Source organism: Chiloscyllium plagiosum, unplaced genomic scaffold, assembly GCF_037043375.1.
Source record: "Chiloscyllium plagiosum isolate Xiang-an unplaced genomic scaffold, Cpla_swu_hap1 HiC_scaffold_24, whole genome shotgun sequence".
In the NCBI taxonomy this organism is placed as follows: Eukaryota; Metazoa; Chordata; class Chondrichthyes; order Orectolobiformes; family Hemiscylliidae; genus Chiloscyllium; species Chiloscyllium plagiosum.
The window spans coordinates 27,255,207-27,276,068 of NW_028270162.1; the positions used below are offsets into that span (position 1 = coordinate 27,255,207).

The 20,862-nt window shown below is 39.0% G+C and overlaps 1 protein-coding gene across 1 annotated transcript in view; it reads right to left on the reverse strand.

Annotated features, from left to right (window-relative positions):
* Positions 1-20,862, reverse strand: part of LOC122562633 (uncharacterized) — a 244,370-nt gene that overhangs the window by 79,806 nt on the left and 143,702 nt on the right. The window contains exons 15-16 of the mRNA XM_088000000.1: positions 18,567-18,693; positions 11,008-11,141 (exon numbers count right to left, since the gene is read on the reverse strand). Of these exons, the coding sequence (XP_087856126.1) occupies positions 11,008-11,141; positions 18,567-18,693 (261 nt within the window). The remainder of the gene's footprint in view (positions 1-11,007; positions 11,142-18,566; positions 18,694-20,862) is intronic.

Here is a 20,862-nt window from a genome sequence, read left to right on the forward strand (position 1 = left end):
CAAGTGACTGGTCAGCGAAATTAGCCAAACTAAACAGACTCATTTTAAACTTCTTTTTGAAAATATATCTTCATTTTTGTAACACAACATATTTCACACTAATATTCTTAAGTGTGTAATCCTGACAAGTTTATAATTGAAAACATAAGCAATGTTCAAAAGTAAATCGAACTGCAAAAAAGGTGTCGATAGAGCAGGTCACAGCTTATTGAAAAGGCAAAGCTAAATGTCACGAGAAAGCCAAATTGCAAAGTGAAAATGTTAAAGTAACCTAATTTTTCTTTAAAAATGTACGTTCATTTCAGATAGAAAGATTATGTAGGCAAGTTTTCCCTACATTTGATATTCCTTCACCGAGACCAGCCAAGTGATGGATGCCTACCAGCACCGTTCTACAATCAGCAGGACAATTAACCACCAGTCTTATCTGCTATGTGTCGCAAGAATGTAAGGTTGCTCAATGCCATAAAATACAATGCAATACAATACAGCACACGAACAGGCCCTTCGGCCCACCAAGCCTGTGCCAATTCCTAATCCTTATTTATATGAGCTACTTATTGTCAATGCGGGGTTTCTATCCCTTTGTTTGCCTCAAATTCATGTGTCTATCAAGATATGCCTTAAATGTTGCTAATGCACCAGCTTCCACTACCTTCAATGGCAGCGCATTCCAGGCACCGCTCTCCTCAACTTTCTCCCTCTCAGCTTGAACTTGTGCCCGCCTGTAGTTACCATTCCACCTGGGAAAAAGCCTCTGACTATTCACCTTACTTATGTCTCTCATCATTTTGTAGACCTCTATCAGGTTGCTCTTCAGCCTCGGTCTTTCCAGTGAAAACAAAACTATTCGCTCCAATCTCTCCTTGGATCTAAAGCCGCCAGACCAGGCAACATCCTGGTAAACCTTCTCTGCACCCTTTCCAAAGCATTCACATCCTTCTGGTAGTGTGGCAACCAGAACTGCACACAATATTCCAAATGGGGCCTAATTAAAGTTGTGTACAGCAGCAACATAACTTGCCAACTTTTATATTTGATGCCCTGGCTGATGAAGGCAAGCATGCTTTATGCTTTCTTGACCATCTTATCCATCTTCAGTTGCAACTTGCAGGGCTCTTTAGACCTGTACACCCATGTCAATACTCCTCAGGGTTCTGCCATTTATTGCATCACGTACACCTGAATTTGATCTTCGAAAATGCATAATTTCATATTTGCCTGGACTAAACGCCATCTGCCTTTTCTCTGCCTAAATCTGCAATCTATATTCTGTTGTATCTTTTAACAATCTTCCTCAGTATCTGCAAGTTGCCAATTTTGGTGTTATCCACAAATTTATTCATCAGACCACCTATATTTTCCTCCAGATCATCTCTATATATTACAAACAAAGGTTCCAATAATGACCCCTGTGGAATACCATCAGTTACTGATCTCCATTCTGAAAAGCACCCTTCCATTGCGACTGTCTTCTATGACCAAACCAGTTTTGAATCCACCTAGCCAACTCTCTTGAGATTCAACTTGCGTACCAGCCTGCCGTGAGATAAGTCCAAGTCGACGACATGCACTGTCCTTCCCTCAACCATTCTTGTCACCTCCTCACAGACCTCAATCAAATTGATGGGATGTGATCATTCCTGCACAAATCCATTCTGCCTATCATTAGGAGGTCCACTTGTTTCTAAATGTGAATAAAGCCTCTCTCTCAGTATCTTGGCTCCAACAAATGACGTAAGGCTCACTGAACTGTAATTACCTAGATTATCTAGGCTTTTCTTCTTAAACAAAGAAACAACATTGGCCATTCTCTAATCCTCTGGAACCTCAGCAGAGGCCCAAGAGAATGCAGAGATATTGTTAAGGCCCCAACTATTTCCTCCCTTGCCTCCCACAGCATCCTGGGATAGGTCCCTTCTGGCCCTGGGGATGTATCTACCTTAATGTATTTCAACACATGCAACACTTCCACTTTCAATATATTGGTTTGCCTGTGAGCATACACATACCTTTCCTTAACCTCAACATCCCTCACGTCTGTCTCTTTGGTGAAAACCAATGTAAAGTATTTGTTAAGAATCTCACCCAGTTCCTCTGGCTCCAGACATAACCTCCCTCCTTGAGCAGGCTTATGCATTCCGTAACTGCCCTTTTGCTCCTATCATATGTATGAAATGCCTTGTGATTCTCCTTAACCTTACTGGTCAAGGACAAGGGAGAGTCAGGGATGTTCAGTTACTTATACAGTCCCTTTAAACCAAATAAGAGCCGATGCAGCAGAAATACTCCAACATTTCCAACACCAGAAAAGAATCTTGTCTTAAAAAAGAATTCAGCACTTCTGGTTAGCTATCTATACTTGCAGCTCAAGTTTAAAGGTGTACTCATCCTCTCTTTTCAGATGTTGAATTGACATTTCAGAGTAGACATGTGTAAAGTATTTTTGCCACATTTAAAAGTCTGTAGATTCTAATCAGCTTATTTTATTAACAAAGTCTGGAAGCAATTGTACAAACAGAAAGGAATTGAAAAACAAAGTAATTTCGTAAATGGTAGCATATACTTCAACTAATTCGGAACTATTTCAAAGACAAAATGGGAACATTAACAAAGATTACAAAATTTTAATTGTTACAGGAAATCATTTACAAGGTGTACTCTGAAGAAAGACTAATCTGGCAAGATTTAGACTCATGGATTACTATTGTATGTGCTGGTGTTTGAATACAGTTTGAACTATATATGGTTCCAATATTCTTCAGCAGTACAGGATGCATTTTGTTCCTGTGAACTGAGCAGGTACTGCCCAAATATTTGCAGATGGCGTAAATTGAATACTTCATCACAAAAAATGTACTGGCTACAACTTAAATAAGTCTTTAAGGTGACAGAATACTACATTAACTCAGTATTATTCAGTTCACCATTTTCAAAGCTTAATAGCATAAAATATTCTACTCAACATCTTATTCTTGTTTGATGCCTGGAAAGAACAGACAGCATAAGAAACTATGAAGATGTTGCTCCATAACGATCATCACAGATCTACGAAGTCAAAACTCGAAGTCTTGGAAAACGTAACAGAAGGTCAGTGCCTTTCTTTTTTTAATCATTTGCGTGTTTCAATACTATTTCATCATCACTCAAGACAGGCCATGTCAGTGCTTGTCAGGTCATTCCTTCATGTGAATCAATGAACAATTGACTAGTAAAAAAACCTTTACATTCTTGTATCTTACTGGAATGATATAAGTATCAAAAAAAATTCCTCAACACTGTGAACTATGATATGAACTTAGATAACAAGCACATCTTTCATCCATTCTTTCAATAACATCTTAAAAACATTCATAAACAACTCATACCAATGAAGTAAAATTTAATAATAAATGTAACATATTTAAATAGCCCCTTAACATAAATTGATTCTTGGTGATATGGGATTCACTGGCATTTTATTGTCTGTTTCCTTTGAGAAAATTATAGCAGGAGAATCGAAGTTTTGGGCATAAGCCCTTCATCAGGAACGTCCTGGGCTTATGCCTGAAACAGTGATTCTCCTGTTCCTCGGATGCTGCCTGACCTTTTCCAGCACCATACTTTTCAGCTCTGATTTCCAGCATCTGCAAACCTCACTTTCCCCTTTGAGAAAACAATAGTAAAGTTTCATTTCAAACTGCTGCACTTCCTAAGTTCCAGTATACTGATCCAGAGAAATGAAGGAACAATATTTTGGGTAAAATATTCTGGGCCCACCTGAAACTTTTAGATGCAACAAATGTGTGTTTCACAACAGCAGGTTAAATATTTGCTATTAAGTTCTCAAAAAATTTCAGGAGAGTCGGGCTCCCAACAGTGACGGGCAGAAACTTGTTTCGCACTTATTACGTCACCAATACTCCAGGTTGCTGGAATGGCTTCACTAGTTTGGCTTCTTCAGAAAAAAGCTTTTTGTTTTGCACAAATGCAGAATGGTAGGATTGGAGCATCTCCATGTTGAACAGCTTGTGGGAAGTCTCAGTCATGTAGAGTCTAACTTCCTGTTGTTGTTAAAAGTTTGTCAAGTGAAGGGTGAAGCTGGTTCATGAGATAGCTATATTGGCTGACACCAGGAAATCTGACAGGGCAGGCAAGCAAGGAAAACAAAGTGAGCTGAAAGGCCAACTTTTGTGGTTGTGTCCTTGCCCATGCCAGACTTAGTGAAAAGATGTGTAGCTTATCCTAGTTGTGGTGAAAGCTCAGTGAACTGATAGTGTTCAAACTGCTGAATGTTGCAGCTCTTTTAATGTTTAATCTTCTTTGGCGAGAATTCCAGCAGACAGGAGGGGGCAATACCACAGTGGTGCCTTTAGTGATACAATGAAGTGACAGGCGCTGATTGTGCGAGACATACGATGGAGATACCTGGCTTCCAAACTTGTTACTCTGGAGTGACATCCTTACAATGATTACTCATATTAGTAGGAACATAAGCATTGAGTGGGTAGTGGCGCATAGCCGAGCATAGCAGAAATGATCAGTCATGTTGTGACATGAGAACCAGGTACTTTTGACACGTCCATGGACACTGACCTGCACAGCTCCTCTGTACAGTTGACTTACTCAAGTAGGATGACTTCTTGTTGCCATCCACAAGAAATAAAACTTCCTCCTTCTCTTTTGGACAGCTTTCAGGACTACATTGAGGAAGGCAGTGTTGAAGTGTGGCACTGCATTTTTGCCTGGTTTCTGATATTTCCAGGGGTGGCTGGTTGAGTGATGCTACTAGCTTTAAGAGAACAAAATCCCTTTTAAGTGGAGTTCCAGAAGTTGGAGTCAAGATTATTTGACAATTTATCTTCAATACTTAAAGAGCTGAGATAAACAAATCACACAGCATAACTTTTCCTGTCTTAAATCCCTTCTGTTTATCTGCCTGTCTCCACACAGGGTTGAGAGTTTAGTGCCGGAAAAGCACAGGCCAGGCGGCATCAGAGGAGCAGGAGAATTGATGTTTCAGGCATAAGCCTGTTATCAGGAATGATTCCCGATGAAGGGCTTATGCCCAAAACGTCTATTCTCCTGCTCCTCAGGTGCTGCCTGACCTGCTGTGCTTTTCCAGCACCACTCTCAACTCTGATCTCCAGCATCTGCAGTCCTCACTTTCTCCCTGTCTCCACACAGGCACTTAATTGATAATGTCACGCCAAATGTCCAACTTTGGACATTATGCATACTGGAAGAGGAATCAGGAAGTACTTTCCTAAAAGTAATATTTTCTCACCTTCAGTAAGAAAGCTGAAAATTATGGGTTCACAGTCTATGCTCTGGTGAGATGTGGTTGAGGAAATGACAAAGTCAACCTGCTAATAATTCACTGAGAAGCTCAATATTGTAAACTATACAATTATAAATATGCGGACAGGTTAAAACATGGAACTCGAATTGAGAATTAAACCCAAGCAACTTAGCACTGAAAACGTAAAAACACTATATATAACCCAAAGCAGAAAATTAACTTCTAAAAACTTAGCTTTAAAATAACTCTAGCCTGTACTGTTTAATCAAAACATGATTTTACTAATGAAAAAACACAAACCTAAAATATTCTCATGCTTTTGACACTTCATAAAATAATCAATGGTCTTTGAGTACAGACTTAGCTCATTGCTGATATGCTGTGATTGAACTCCATTTCCGAAACTCATGTTATTTGGCAGGGCAATGGAAAATGTGTGGCCCACTTTCTCCCATCTTGCTGGATGGCATCAAAATTAATGATTTGCCCACTCCCCAAACATTCTGGAGTCCAGGCTGATATGCCATGCAGCAGTGTAACTGTGCCATTTACAATGTGATTAAACCTGTGTGAGATAAACATAAACTATTTTTAGAGTTTGGATTTGAAAATAGTTGCATTTTGGAGTTTGGTACTTTTGTGATGGAGTCTTTTTAAAAAAAGAATAGGCCAGACATATCCTCCAGACCGAATCTTGTCTCTTATCAGAAAGAAGAGACTTCAGTAATGTTAATGGAAAATGTTTTTACTGTGGCAATATGGTAGGTGGTGCAAATATTGAAGGTGATTAATTTGTTTTTAGTTCAAGATAAAAAAGGATTATAATAAGGTCATATAGCATTAGCTTAGAAAACTCAAAAGTTTGAAAGCTTTTAGGAGTTTGGAGTAAACCTGACTGGGATTAAAACCAAATGTATAGAAAGGAGCTTAGGACATTTGAGGGAAAACAGTTACATGTGGGCTTGGTTCGAAATCTGCAAGATCTTGAAGGCGGAGAAAGTATAACCTGTGTTTTAACAGCATTCATGCAAGACTTCACAGTTCACTGAATGCAAAGTGTGTATCAATTAAGCCCAATTTAAGATTTGATATAGAAGGGTAGTTTGTCCAGATTTGGATCTCTACGATGGACAATGTTGGGAAACAGGATTGTTGAAGCAGCGCCTGGCTGTGTGGTTTTTAGCTGACATAAGATGGCTGAAGAGAATTGTCAGGTTCCAGTCAGAATCATGGCCTTCATACTCATGGCAACCAGACAAAATGATGTGCTTCATAGAAATCTTAGTGAGAAGGAATGAAGGAATGCAAACACTGAGACACTTCTTATAGGAAAAAAAATCAGATGGAAGCCTTTTAGCAAGCTAAATTTAGAACCTATTTAGTATGGATAGAGAGGGAAAGTGGACTAACATTAATTAAGACTCTTTAGATGGTAATAAGTACATTTATGTGTATACACATATTATACATATAAAAACTTACAGTATAGTAATTGTTACAATTTGTAGTTTTAGTATATAAATATCACTGAATTTAATTAGGTTCCTATAAACAGTCTTAATAAGGATTACCCTTGAAAAACCAAAGGTAAAGTACCTGGTATCACTAATCCAAAGTTTGTTATTTTGCAAAGTGTAGAAGGAAAATTCTGATTCCACCATAATCAAAGGCTTATTATGCAGTTACGATTACATATTATACAGGTTGGTATAGTGAAATTATAACTGCAATTAACAAACTAACAGGAATTTAGCTGAATTCCTTTAGACAAATGGCTGTAGATAGTACAGAGAAGCCCCCATCTCGCTAGCAAGGAGGATTGAAGGACAAATAGTGTAAACACCAAGGACTGACTAACTTATAATGAAGGGCATAAATAGATAACCTCATTAAATGAGGCAGAGACACAGATAGCATTATAATGAACCAATTGCAAAACATTACTTAGTCATTATTTCCTTGGAAAAATAAACAATTGCAGCATCACTAAGTAACAAACAGCATCCATTCAGTACGATGCAGGTGGCACATACACATGTCTGTGTAAGGGTATGACAGTCAGAGGGATATGGCAGGTGCTGATGTCAATATTGCAGGTAATCATTGTAAACACTGAATGTATACATATCTTGTACAGTGTTTTGGAATCTGTCTCCAGTGACCTCTCCCATAATGCATTGTTAAGGAATTCTGAATAAAGATCATGCTGAACACATAAGGCTCCTCTTTGAAATCTCTACCCTGCAAGGATGAAATTGTGTTATGCTATGTTTCTGAGATCTTTCAAATCATGTTCTATATCTACACAGCTTTGTTTACTTTTGTTTTCACCTTCAACGTAACAAACTTCTGTTCTGTTGTTAAATGAACTCTTCAGCCTGGTGGACCCTGTTACAGTGAATGGTCGTGTCCTTAACTAGAATGAAAAAAAATCAAGCCAAGTCTCATTCTGGGGCCTGACAGGTCCATTAGTACCATCAGATGGGTTCAGAACACTACAAGGTGAGTCATGACTACAAAATTTAAAGGCTCACTGCTCTCTCAATCTATCTTGATTTCTTTCAGATGTGGCCACCTTCACCAGTAGAATTTACAGCATTCAGCCACACTCCCAAACGGTAGACCTTTGCTTGTGGCTTGTGATGCCCCGTCGTAGCTACCATTCCAAACTTTTCATGTTAGATGCCCATCATATCTTCCAGGCAAACAATTGCAGATATTTTTAGTATTTTCAAAATGGTGGATGATCTTCTGATTTCCACACCAGAGTGATTTCAGGAAATTAGAGATTTGTGAGATGACACCATATGGCTAACTTTATTTCACCACAATCTATATTAAATTCTCACAGGGTTGTGGCCTGCTCCCTTTCCATTCATAAAGTACAGTTCACATAACAGGATATAAAAGGCAAGCTTTAGTTAAACCCATGGGATAATTCATTTATATGACGTTGGTGTTCAATCAGAATGATAATACAATCTAACAAAAGAGAATTTCTTCTCACTGATACTGAATTTCATATTTGATAGCATTGTGCAACAAACTTTCACTTCATCATCAATATAGCATCTTAATTTGCTAAATTTCCTACATGGTTAATAGAAACACATTTGATGAAGTCTTCCACATAGCAACATTGGTCTTTGGTTATCAAACGTTGACTTTAATGTCATAGATTTTGCAGCATATTAAGTATTCATATCTACCATAATGGTTAACATTGTTACTACAGGAAGAATACATCATATTTTCATATTTAAGTAGAAAATAGAGTTGTGTATCCAACAATGCAGTTAGTGTTTAAAGTTACTTCATTCATTGTTGAACTTTTGACCAATTTGATTTAATAGCCAACACCTTTCAGGTCTGATTTCATTTCGTTTTCAAACCTAACTAATTTAGGCATCAGTTACACCATGTCAGATTATAGTCAGGTCACTTCACCTGACAAAGCAGCACTCCATAAACTTGTGATTTCAAATAAGCCTGTTGGACTATAACCTGACGTTATGTGACTTCTGACTTTGTCCACCCCAGTTCAACACTGGCACCTCCACATCATAGATTAGGCATCTTAGGAGAAATAAAAAACTCCTACAGTGGAGAAATAAGCCATTTGGCCCAACACCGACCCTCCGAAGAGTAACCCACTCAAACCCATTTCCCTACCCTATTACATTTACCCCTGACTAATGCACCTAGCGCACACATCCCTGAACATTACGGGCAATTTAGCATGGCCAATCCACTCAACCTGCACATCTTTGGATTGTGGGAGAAAACCAGAGCACTCGGAGGAAACCCACGCCGACACAGGGAGATTGTGTGAAGTTTGCACAGTCCCCAGAGAATGGAATCAAATCCAGGTCCCTGACACTGTGAGGCAGCAGTGCTAACCTATATGTAAGGTTTCACTGAAATTTGAACTCTGATTGATGGTCTAATTTTCCAAAACATAAATTAGCAAAAGTGGTTAGGGGAGTAGGATGTTCATCTGACAATATTCAGTTAATACAGTTACGGCAGAACTGTGTTTGATGTCAGGAGGTGGTTATTTTCTCAGGGAATAACATCTACAGAACAAGTTGCAGGCGCATGTAGTGAATGCTGATTCATGGTCTTCAGGGTTGAACTTTCTTCTGGCTGGGGAAAAAAAATCCCCTTGCACAAAGTAGATAAGTACTGAACAACAAGCTCAATTGCCCAAGGCAGACGATTAGGATCTTTCCAGAAAGAATGACCACATTCCTCCCCCAACAATTTCCTGTATTTTATCTGGTTTCTCATCTCTTCTGGGAGATTATACTATCCTCTTCTGCTGTGGAGAATGCATAAATTGTGATGCCTCAGTGTGGAACAGGTATTTTAATGATTGAGTCTTTTGCTGTGTATCACTGTTTACATGTTTGGAATATTCCATTAAGTATAAGTCTCTTATGCCAAAATAAACTCAAACAAACACGTTTCTATAATAGTTTCTGCATAATTAATAGCTGCTTCATATGCAACACTGCAGATAATACAGTTCACAGCATTTGAATTATGCTGAACTGGGCACCAAACAGGGTTTTAAAAAATATAGTGCTGTGGCATCAAAACATTGTTACCAGTATTCATTCTTAGTAGACTATCCTCTTTAATTATTTGAATTCATGCTCTTAGAGAAAAGTTGAACACAAAGGAATTTACAGGACCAAAAAAAAACTTATGAACCATCTGGTGGGCTTGAAGATTTCAAAATCAGTATTGACATTTTACAAGCTGTAGTTTCGAACAGACTTCCTCCCCCAATGCTTGCCCAACCCCTTAAAATTACTGATGATCAAATCAAATCCTGCCCTTGGCTACTGTGTGAAGTTATAACTGTTCTGTCTAATCACCTTTTCATTTCTAAATTTCATCCTATTATCCCTCATGGTGTTTCTTAGACTCATAGTAAGCAGTATTTCAGGTTTCAGTTTAAAGGGTTCAAAATCTTACTACAATAATAAAATTTTACCGATCTAGTGTGTCAGCATCTATGGTTTCCCTGTAAAATCTATTTTAAGAAATGAAACTATGTTAGCCAATATTCTATGAATACATTGGTTACATTTTTTTTACTGTCCTTTGTTTTCCTTAGCAAATTCACAAATGCATGTAAATAGCCTGCATTATGATGTCACAGTAGTTGTGACAGATACTCCAATGTTGTCCTCGCAGAAAGTGGAATTTATGTCACTATTCATCAATTCCTGTTTATCAGTTGAGAAGTTTTGAACGGTATAAATCAATTCTTGTAGACGCAAATGTTCTTAGTCACAGCAGGAATCAAAACTGAAAATTCAATTTCAAAAGATCTCTTCTGGCTTGTGATCGTACTCATTTCTCCCTCCAGAACGTAATTTGGTTCAGAATAGTTACCCATGTCTAGATGGTTCATGTCTCAGACAATAAAGTTAAAAACCTTGAAATAATTGTACCCATCCATAAACATGATAACAAACCACTCATATTCCCTATGTGATGTCCCGAGGCTTTGAAAAGTGCCAAACAAATTAAAATTTTATTTTTCTATTTTAATGCTTCCTGTCTCTGAAGTACAAAAGTCATGCAGGATTTGCCAAGAGATTCCACAAATTTGATACCTCACCTTAAATTCGGTTGTATGTTTCACTGCATGTTTTAAACAATAGAAATCCTTACTTTGCAACCAGACTGCAGCAAAATTTGTAAAAGCTTACCTCCTCTATGTTAACCTCTTTTCCATACGTAATATTGTTTTTTATTGATGTTGCAAACAATGTGGGTTCCTGACTGACAGTTGAAATCTTCTGCCTGAACCATTGTGGATCCAAGCTTTGTAGATCACATCCTCCTAAATCAAGCAATACAGATTGAGTTATTCAAAGAAGCAATATTCTGAAAGCATTAATCCCTCCTCTGTTGAAATACTGGATGTTAAATTTATGAGGATTGCAGCAGCTATTTAAAAATCCCTAACTTTCCCTGAAGAAGCTCATTCATGCTGGTTGTCCTCAGATATGGCTTAAGATATTTAGTTTATTTAACCTGGGAGCCTCAACAGTGTATATTGAGAATTTCACATTTAGTGCAAGTCATAATATTCAAGGCTACAATGGGTAGTGTATTTGACGTAGTTTCTATGGATTTCAGCAAACACTTTGACAAGGTTCCATGGAGTGGAAGGAGACTATTTGTGTGACTGAAGGCACATAGTGCGCACACACACAAATATAGATTAGAATGAGAGAAGAATGATAAGTTAGTTTGCAGGTGACATTGAAATTGGAAAGGTGGTTGACAGTGAGGAAGGAGGTCTTAGGTAACTTGACCATATAGATCGATTGGTCAGTGAGACAGATCAGAGACAAATAGAGAGTTTAACCCTGAAAAGTGACAGGTGATACAGAATATTAGAACACGAGGAAGCTTAGAGTACCAGAGGCACATTGGGGTGTTTGCCCAGACAGCAGGACAGATTAATCAAGTGGTTCTAGCAGCATACAAGACACTTTCCTTTCTCAGTTATGGCATAGATTACAAGAGCAGGAAGGCTATGATGGCTGTATAGGACTATGGCTGAGCCACAGCTGGAGCACCATGTGAAGTTCTGATCATTGCAATATACGAAGGATGAGATTGCAATGAATGGGGTGCAAAGGAGATTCAAGATGCAAATTATGTTGAGAGGAATAGAGCAGCTTAGCTATGAAGAATGTCTGAATAAGCTCAACAATTCATCAACTTCAGTAACATGTTCCACCCAGACCTTAAGTTCACCTGGACCATCGCAGACACCTTCCTCTCTTTCCTGGACCTCTCCATCTCCATTAACGGTGACCGACTCAACACGGACATCTACTACAAACCCACAAACTCCCACAGCTACCTGGACTACACCTCCTCCCACCCTGCCTCCTGGAAAAATGGTATCCTTATTCCAGATTCCTCCGCTTCCACTGCATCTGCTCCCAGGAGGATCAATTCTACAACAGAATTTACCAGATGGCCTCCTTCCTCAAAGACCACAATTTCCCTTCCCATGTGGTTCATGATGCCCTCTAGTCCATCTCATCCACTTCCCACACCTCTGCCCTTGAACCCTATCCCTCCAATTGAAACAAGGGCAGAGCCCCCAGTCCTCACCTTCCACCCCGCCAAGTTCCAGATACATCACATTATCCAGCGCCACTTCTGGAATCTACAAACAGACTCTACGACCAGGAATATATTTCCCCCCCACCCCTATCTACGTTCCATAAAGACCATTCCCTCTGCAGCTCCCTAGTTAGATCCACACCCCCACCAACCCACCTTCCCCTCCCGGCACTTTCCCCTGCCACCGCAAGAATTGTAAAAACCGCCACCCACACCTCCCCCCTCCTTCCTTCCGTCCAAGGCCCCAAAGGAGCCTTCCACATACATCATCCACTGTATCTGTTGCTCTCAATGTGGACTCTTCTACACTGGGGAGACAAAACACCTACTTGTGGAATGCTTCAGAGTATACCTCCGGGACAAGCACAAAACAACCCACCGCCCCCATGGCCAACTAACTCCCCCTCCCACTCAGCCAAGGACATGCAGGTCCTGGTCTGCTCCACTACCAAACTCTTACCACCTGATGCCTGGAGGAAGAACGCCTTATCTTGCGCCTTGGGACCCTCCAACAACATGGGATCAATGTAGATTTCACCAGTTTCCTCACTTTCTCTCCCCCCACCTTATCACAGATCTAATCTTTCAACTCTGCACCATCCTCTTGACCTGTCCTACCTGTCTATCTTCCTTCCCACCTATCCGCTCCACCCTCCTCTCGGGTCTATCACCTTCATCCCAACTTTACCTATCGCATTCTCAGCTACCATCTCCCCCCAGCCCCAACCCCTCCCATTTACCTCATTAAGAGCTTATGCTCAAAATGGCGATTCTCCTGCTCCTCTGATGCTGCCTGACTGGCTGTGCTTTTCCAGCACTACACCCTTCGACTCTGATCTCCAGCATCGGCAGTGCTCACTTTCTCCCCTTTGTTTTCTTTATAGCAGAGAAGGGTAACAGGGGACCTAATTGAAGTGTTTAAGATTGAGGGGCAAGGGCAGGTTGATTAGAAAGCAGCTGTACCCTTAGTTGAAGGGTCAATAACAAATGGAGAAAATTGTAAGGTGAAAGGCAGAAGATTTAGAGGGGATTTGAGGATTATGTTTCCATACAAAGGATGGTAGGAACCTGGATGCATTGTCTGATTGAAGTGGGAAATCTCAAACTTTAAAAAGTGCTTGGATGAACACTTAAAATATAACAACATTCAGGCTGAGTCAAGTTGTATAAAGTGGGACTAATGAAGATTGAGTAGTTAAAGGCCAGCTATTATTCTTGCTTAACATTAATACTTGGTTACTATATTGTTACATTGGATCATAATCAGGAACAGGATATTTAGAGAAACTGATACCTAGTCACTGTTTTTGTTGAACGTGTTGCTCGATGGTCTTATTATGAGTGCTTGGCTGAGCTCCAATTCTCACCAAATTAATCTGTCCAGCAGAGTCTGTTCTCACAGGTTTGAGCATTAACTTAAATTGAGCGATATCTTTAAAACAAAATCTTCAAACAGGCTTCTAAATCAGTGATTTTTTCATGAGTATTTGAAAAGTCACCATTATTAATGTGGTTCACTGGCTCTGTATGTACTGCATAACTGTTCAAAAGGTTCCAGGATTCAGACATGGTTCAAAACTTGCCAGAGGTGTCACAAACTGAGTCCTCAAGAAGCTTGCTGGACTCAGTGAAAATTGTGGACAGGGGGTAGAGGAGACGGAGGCAGACATAGGAGATGCCCACAATGGAATCAGCTAGATTGGAAGTACAGGGTGTGAACTTGCTGCCCAAACTTTTGTCCCTGAACATGGACAAAGTACTGGCACTGGGAATGGATCGAGAATTCTTGAATTGGGTCCTGCCTGATGTTTCTACAGGTCAGAGACAGCCATATTCTTGGAAAATCTGAACCTCAAAATCTACCAAAGCATGTGGGAAGCACTTGAAAAATAAATATTTTAAAAATTGTTTTAGAAGAGTTTGCATATTTGAGCAAGAACTTGATTAAGTTTGATTTATATAGCCGAGAACTGATTTGTCACAAAAGCTAACTTTTTAAAAATTGGTGTGAATCTAACAACTGAAAATAACTAAGAAATTATTCTGTCATTTTCAATGATATTGGAGTGTAGTCGTCAGTTTCTTAATACATATTAATAAAAAATTATGTTGAGCAGCTTTTAAAATGTTCCTGTGCCTGCAAAGGAACTGGATTACTGCTTCATGTCTCTTTAAAAGGAAGCGAATGAAGTTTGTAGAAACTCTAAATGGTGATTAGTTCAATCTGAAGGCATGGCCAGTTTTGAGGGCAACGCCAGCTTTCAGTGTGATGTTTCTTAAGCTGGAGAAAGAAAGTGAGAAAATTCCAAATGTAGTAAAAATAATTGTGCTTCAAATTTAGTGATGTCTTATGCAAGCATCAGTGATGTGGGGAATTGTGCCAAGAGAGAGAGAAAAAAAATCACATCTGAGCAGAACTATTACCCTGTTCTACCAATCAGGTAACCTCGCTTGTCTGCCAAGAGGGAGAATTCACCATAGATCACCAAAACTCAAGGATATTTGTCAACTCTGTGCTGATAGAACATCTAATTGAAACCAGCCTAGCGGTTAAAAGAAACACATGAAAAGCTAAGAAAACATCCCAAATCCCTTGCCCAATCTGCAGAGCATGTAGCGCTTTCATTAATATTGGCATGAGATTTAATGAAAGATTCCAATGTAAGAATCTTGTTCTGTTTACAGGCAGTTACAAGTGCCGAAGAGACTATTTTAATATAGTTTAAAACTACAAGTAATTCTTCTATGATCCAACAGATGCATTCTTGTGCAATCTCACATTATAGAAAAATTGGGCTTTAGAAATAGCGCTTAAAGTGTTGACGACGTAATCACGTTACAGCCAATGTTTTAAAAGTTAGCGCTTTAGAAAGTGTCCCCAGTTCATTAATCATGTTACAGTGAATATGCGTTAATGAAAAGCACATTATAGCAGATCAACCTGTATATAGAACATAGAAGAGTACAGGCCCTTTGGCCCTCTATGTTGAGCCAACCTTTTATCTTACTCGAAGATCAAATAAACCTACATACTCTTCATTTTACGATCATCCATATGCCTATCCAAGAGTCGTTTAAATGTCCCTTATGTATCTGACTCTGCTACCACTGTTAGTGTTAGTACCTCTAATATCTCCCCTAAACCTTCCTCCAATCACCTTAAAATTATTTCCCACGCTGGGAAAAGTCTCTGGCTATCTAATCTATGCCGCTCATCTTCATGTATTTTTCAAAAATTCATTTTATAAATTTAGAAAATAGATGTATCATTATGAAAATGAGAACATGTTCTGATTCATTGACATTCATTAAAATAAAAGATTTGAAAGAAAATGACCTAAACTTTTGCCCAACACCAATGCTCGACATTCTCGACCACACATCCACAAACTCCAAACAAAATGGCCTTCTACTGTTAGCCACAGCATAACTTTATGCCAAATTGGTGTGTCCAATCTTTAAAATGCTTACTGATTCTCCGTTTTGACATGTGACATGTAAAAGGCATTCTTTTACTATCATTGTAATTTTACAAGAAAAATACGTTACAATGAAATAGTGAAAATAAAATGTTGCTTTCTTTTTGAATAGCAGTACTTCAGATTTGAAACGTGACAACAGAAACCTCACAATTGTAAAATACCTTTTGAAATTGTAAGAGTACTTCAGATCATTTTAAAACTCAACGCAAATTGGGAGAAATTGCATTTTTCCCCCATGAATCAGAAACAGCATTGCTACGATGTAATTACTAAGTGAACAGTAAATTAAGTTGTGCAGTAACCCTGGGTGTTAGGTTGAGAGACTGACTAGGGAATTAAGGTTATACAACATAAGAAGGGGCTCTGGAGGGCAGTATATTTAAAATCAGCACAGCCGCAAACAGAGATGTTTTCAATAAAACCTCATCAGTATTTTGTTAACTTTACATTCCCAACTTTTCTTGATTCCATAAATTTAAGTAAGATCACGTGCAAGCACATACAGGGGAGAAATTAGAGAAATAACATCAACAAACTGATGTTTGAATAGGTGAGACATTTCTCAACTAATCACATATTAAATTTTACAAAGGTAATTTGAATTTATTTCACAGACAATCTTCTCGTTAACCTTTAAACACACTCAGCTAGTCTGTTAAAGGCTAAATGAAGCAGTTTTGAAAAAGAATACCATAACATCATGCTGCCCACAGGATAGTGGTCAATTTGCAGAGGAATGAAAGCTTAACTTACAAAAAAAAATGTTGGAAAGAACCAGTATTACATTTCTTGGCTTTGATGTACAATTTAAACCATTCAAGAAATACTAATCTCTGTGTATAGATTAGTCCAGTACTTCCTGGAGTTCTATACAACTGTACTGGCCTACGTACATCATGTGGTCTGATTTAAAATACGAAAGTCTGAGAAAAATTGGCATTACTTATGGAACCAGAGCAGTGTTGTGACACAATAGTTAGCACTGCTGTGTCACAGTGTCAAAGATCTGGATTCAGTTCCAGCCTTGGGTCCTTGTCTGTGTAAAGTTTGCACATTCTCCCAGTGTGTGTGTGGGTTTCCTCCCACAGTCCAAAGATGTGCAGGTCAGATAGATTCACCGTGCTAAATTGACCCCTGTAGTGTGCAGAGATGCACAGGCTAGGTGGATCAGCCATGATAAATGCAAGATTATGGAAATAAAGAGGAGGACTGGGTCTAGATGGGATGCTCTTCGGAGGATGGGTGTGGACTCAATGGGCTGAATGGCCTCTTTATGCACGGTCGGGCTCCTATCATTTAGTTCTGATTTCCTGGGCATTTTGTGCAGCGCCACTGTAGACAGGAGGAAAATTCCATTACAATAGCTCCTCCCATTAAAAGTACTAAGAATTAAAAAAATTTGCTGAATGAATTCAACTGCAATCACCCTGTTACATGGTTACAGAATGAATTGGTTTATTGTATCAACAGGAATCTTATGTGCACACATTAATAAAATCTTGGAATTATTCTTAAACCAGTGACAATGTTAGAAGTAAGGTAACGAGCATTTGCAAGTTACATAAGTACTTGTAAGCATATAAAAAGTTAACTGCAGAGGATGATTTAATTACATTTGCCACTTAACTTGTACTATTTGCAATAGACTGATTTTTGTGTAACTATATGACTCTTTTTCAATTTACTGTAGAAAATGAACTTTAAGATTTGACTTGAAGTTGCACTGTGAACAGAAAAGGGATTCAAACTCACAGTTTTTTGTTTGTATATTTCTATGTGGAATACAAATTAAGTGGACAGCAGCTTTGCTTCTTAATAACGGGGGCCCAACTACACTTTAAAATAAGGACAGAGGTCTGGGGTGTACTTAGCTTCATCTCCCAAGAGATGAAGGTCTCAGGCCATGTACCTTTTGAAACATTGCTTTGTTCTTGACAGCACATTCTAATTCTTTTTGAAAAACGCAGTGGGATGAGTGTGTCACTGGCAAGGCCAACATTTACTGCCTAACCCTAACTGCCCAGAAAGCAGTTGAGAGTCAACCACATTGCTGTGGATGTGGAGTCACATGTAAGGATGGAATTTCCTTCTCCAAAGGACATTAGTGAACCAGCTGGCTTTTTCCAACAATCAACATGGTCATGATTAGACTCTTAATTTCAGAGTTTTTAAAATGAATTCAAATTCCACCATGTGCCATGACAGGGTTTGAAATCAGGTCCCCAAAAGTTTACCTGGGTCTCTGGATTAACAGTCCAATGATAATACTGCCAATCGCCTCCCCCTGTATTCTAATCAACTACAGTTTGCTGAAAATTAGCGATTAAGTGGTCAGGCTGACAATGCTCTAAAATATGGCTTTCTTGGCTGAAACATGGCCTACTATGTATAACTCATCTATGTTTTGTATAAAAAATGGAAAGCTAGAAAAATTCTGGTAGCTAAGTGCACTCTTGAAGCCTGCAGATCCATAGCAAGAATGCTCAACCTTAAAGAGTATTTAAATGTTCTACTAGTGTTCAACATGTCTCTTAACAAAGAATTAGATTCAAACTGATTTTAATGGTTTATGACAAGAACATTACATTTGAATAATGTTCATTTTTCTGATAAGCAATATCATTAAAGAAAGGTCATACCAAGTAATATTCTTCCAGAATCTGGATCATAAAATCTCTCAATTAGATTAACGATTGTTGATTTTCCTCCACCTGATGGGCCAACCAATGCGACCATGTGACCTGGTTCAACAGCAAAGGTTACTTCCTATAAAGACAACGTTTCTGATGATCACCGAGACAGTTAGAATGATAGGAATAAAATTCTTAGTCACTTGAAGTACAAAGAGTTAATCAGATGTCCAAACAAATATGACAGGTGGCTCTCAGTGTAACCTTCCAATACATTACTCACACGTGGCTACGAAAAAAAATACAAGACATGAATTTAACTGAAATAAAAACACTTCATAATGCTTTTCACTAGGAAATAGTTATTAAATCTCATGCAAGGGGTTGGGCATGTGTTTCACTTGTATAGTATCACATAAGCTATGGATCAGAGAACTAAAGTATTTGCTGAGCATTAAGTAATCCGAAAGCTTCTTCAAACAGAGATCAGAGTTCAAATCAAACGGCAGTATACTTTAAAATAACCTAGCAATCTATAAACAGACCCCAGAAAATTACCAGAAAAAGCACTAACTTATTATGTTTTTCAGAAAGGAAAACCTATCCAGGCTGACTGAGATATGGCCCCAGTCATTCACAATAGTTGAGTCTTGTTAGCTTCAGGGCAACTAGGAATAGGCATCACAATACCAGCTTCCAATAGTCAACTACATCCAAAGGTCAAATGTAACAGACTTGATAAAAAAAAAGTGAAATGATCATTCTTTGCACTGAAATGTTCCCTTCAAAACTATAGACACTCAACCGAAATCTGTTAAAATGGAACTAAAGGACTACCTTATTTCCTTCCCGTTGGCCATTTAACTGAAGTTACATCCTGCGTTTTACTGCTACTCAGAGCAAATACTTAGAAGTGTGGCATCAGTAAGTGCATATATACAAAATTTTCTGATGCCACACAAGGGTAGTGTTGACTCAGAATAACAAAGGAGAGATTTCAGTGGGGTGATGGAAGGAGATTGAGGGAAAAAAAGATGTGGATATGTTAAGTTAAGAAACTGAGACAGACAGGAATCCAACAATTCCCAAAGACTGCAGAGCAGATGGCAGTTATGTTGGAAATTTTGGAGGTTTTGCAAAGTGGAAGAGGGAATGCCAGTGAATTATACTTCATGGTTGGTTTGGAGGGAAGAGTCAGTTTGACAGTCAGCCAATTGTAGGAGTCCCAACCTGTGAAGGTAAGCTGCATGAGGCAGGGTCGCACTGAAATTCCTGCCAGCCCACAACTACAATTAGGATACTTTCTCATCTTCACTGAAAAGTAGGATTCCAAACTGCCATGTATTAACAATTTTTAAGTCGGATGTGGGAGTTTAGGGAAGAGTTTACATGCTACTGAGGATTATATCTGGCATAAACGCCATTGGTTGAGAATCTTATCAGATCGAATGGATTGGTTGGACTGACAGTTAGAAGCAATGAGGAATTTACAAGAGCTAGAGGGTCTGATGGAGTTATAGGAAGGGAGAAAGGTTGGAGATATAGTCACATAGATGGGTTAACTCCAGGAAAGGTAAGAGAGGTAGGCAGATAGTGCAGGAGTCTTCTGTGGCCATCCCCATTTCAAACAAGTATGCCGTTTGGAAAATGTAGGGGGTGATGGATTATTAGGGGAATGCAGGACAAACAGCCATGTTTCTGGTATTGAGGCTGGCTCTAATGCAACAAGGGGTATGTTGGGTTCCAACAAATCGATTGTGTTAGGGGACTCTCCAGTCCGGGGGGAACAGACGTTTCTGTAGCCTGCAGCAAAAAAAAACAAAAGGGTGTGTTGCCTCCCTGGTGCCAGGATCAAGGATAATTCAGAGGGTACAGAATGTTCTCAAGGGGGAAAAGGAGGTCATTGTACATATAGGAAACAGCAATTTAGGAAGAGAAAAGGATGAGATTCTGAAGGGATAACATAGAGAGTTAAGCAGGAATTTAAAAAGGAGGTCCTCAAACTGGTAGTATCTGGATGACTCTTGGTGCTACGAGCTATTGAGGGTAGGAATAGGAGGATAGAGCAAATGCATGCATGGCTGAGGAGCTAGTATATGGGAGAAGGATTCACATTTTTGGATCATCGGAATCTCTTCTGGGATAGAAGTGACATGTACAAGAAGGATGGATTGCACCTGATTTGGAGGGGGAATTAATATACTGGGCAGGGAGATTCGTTAGAGTTGCTTGGGAGGATTTAAACTAGTAAGGGGTGTGTGTCTGTGTAACCCAGGGAGAAAGTGAAGCAAGGAAATCAATCTGA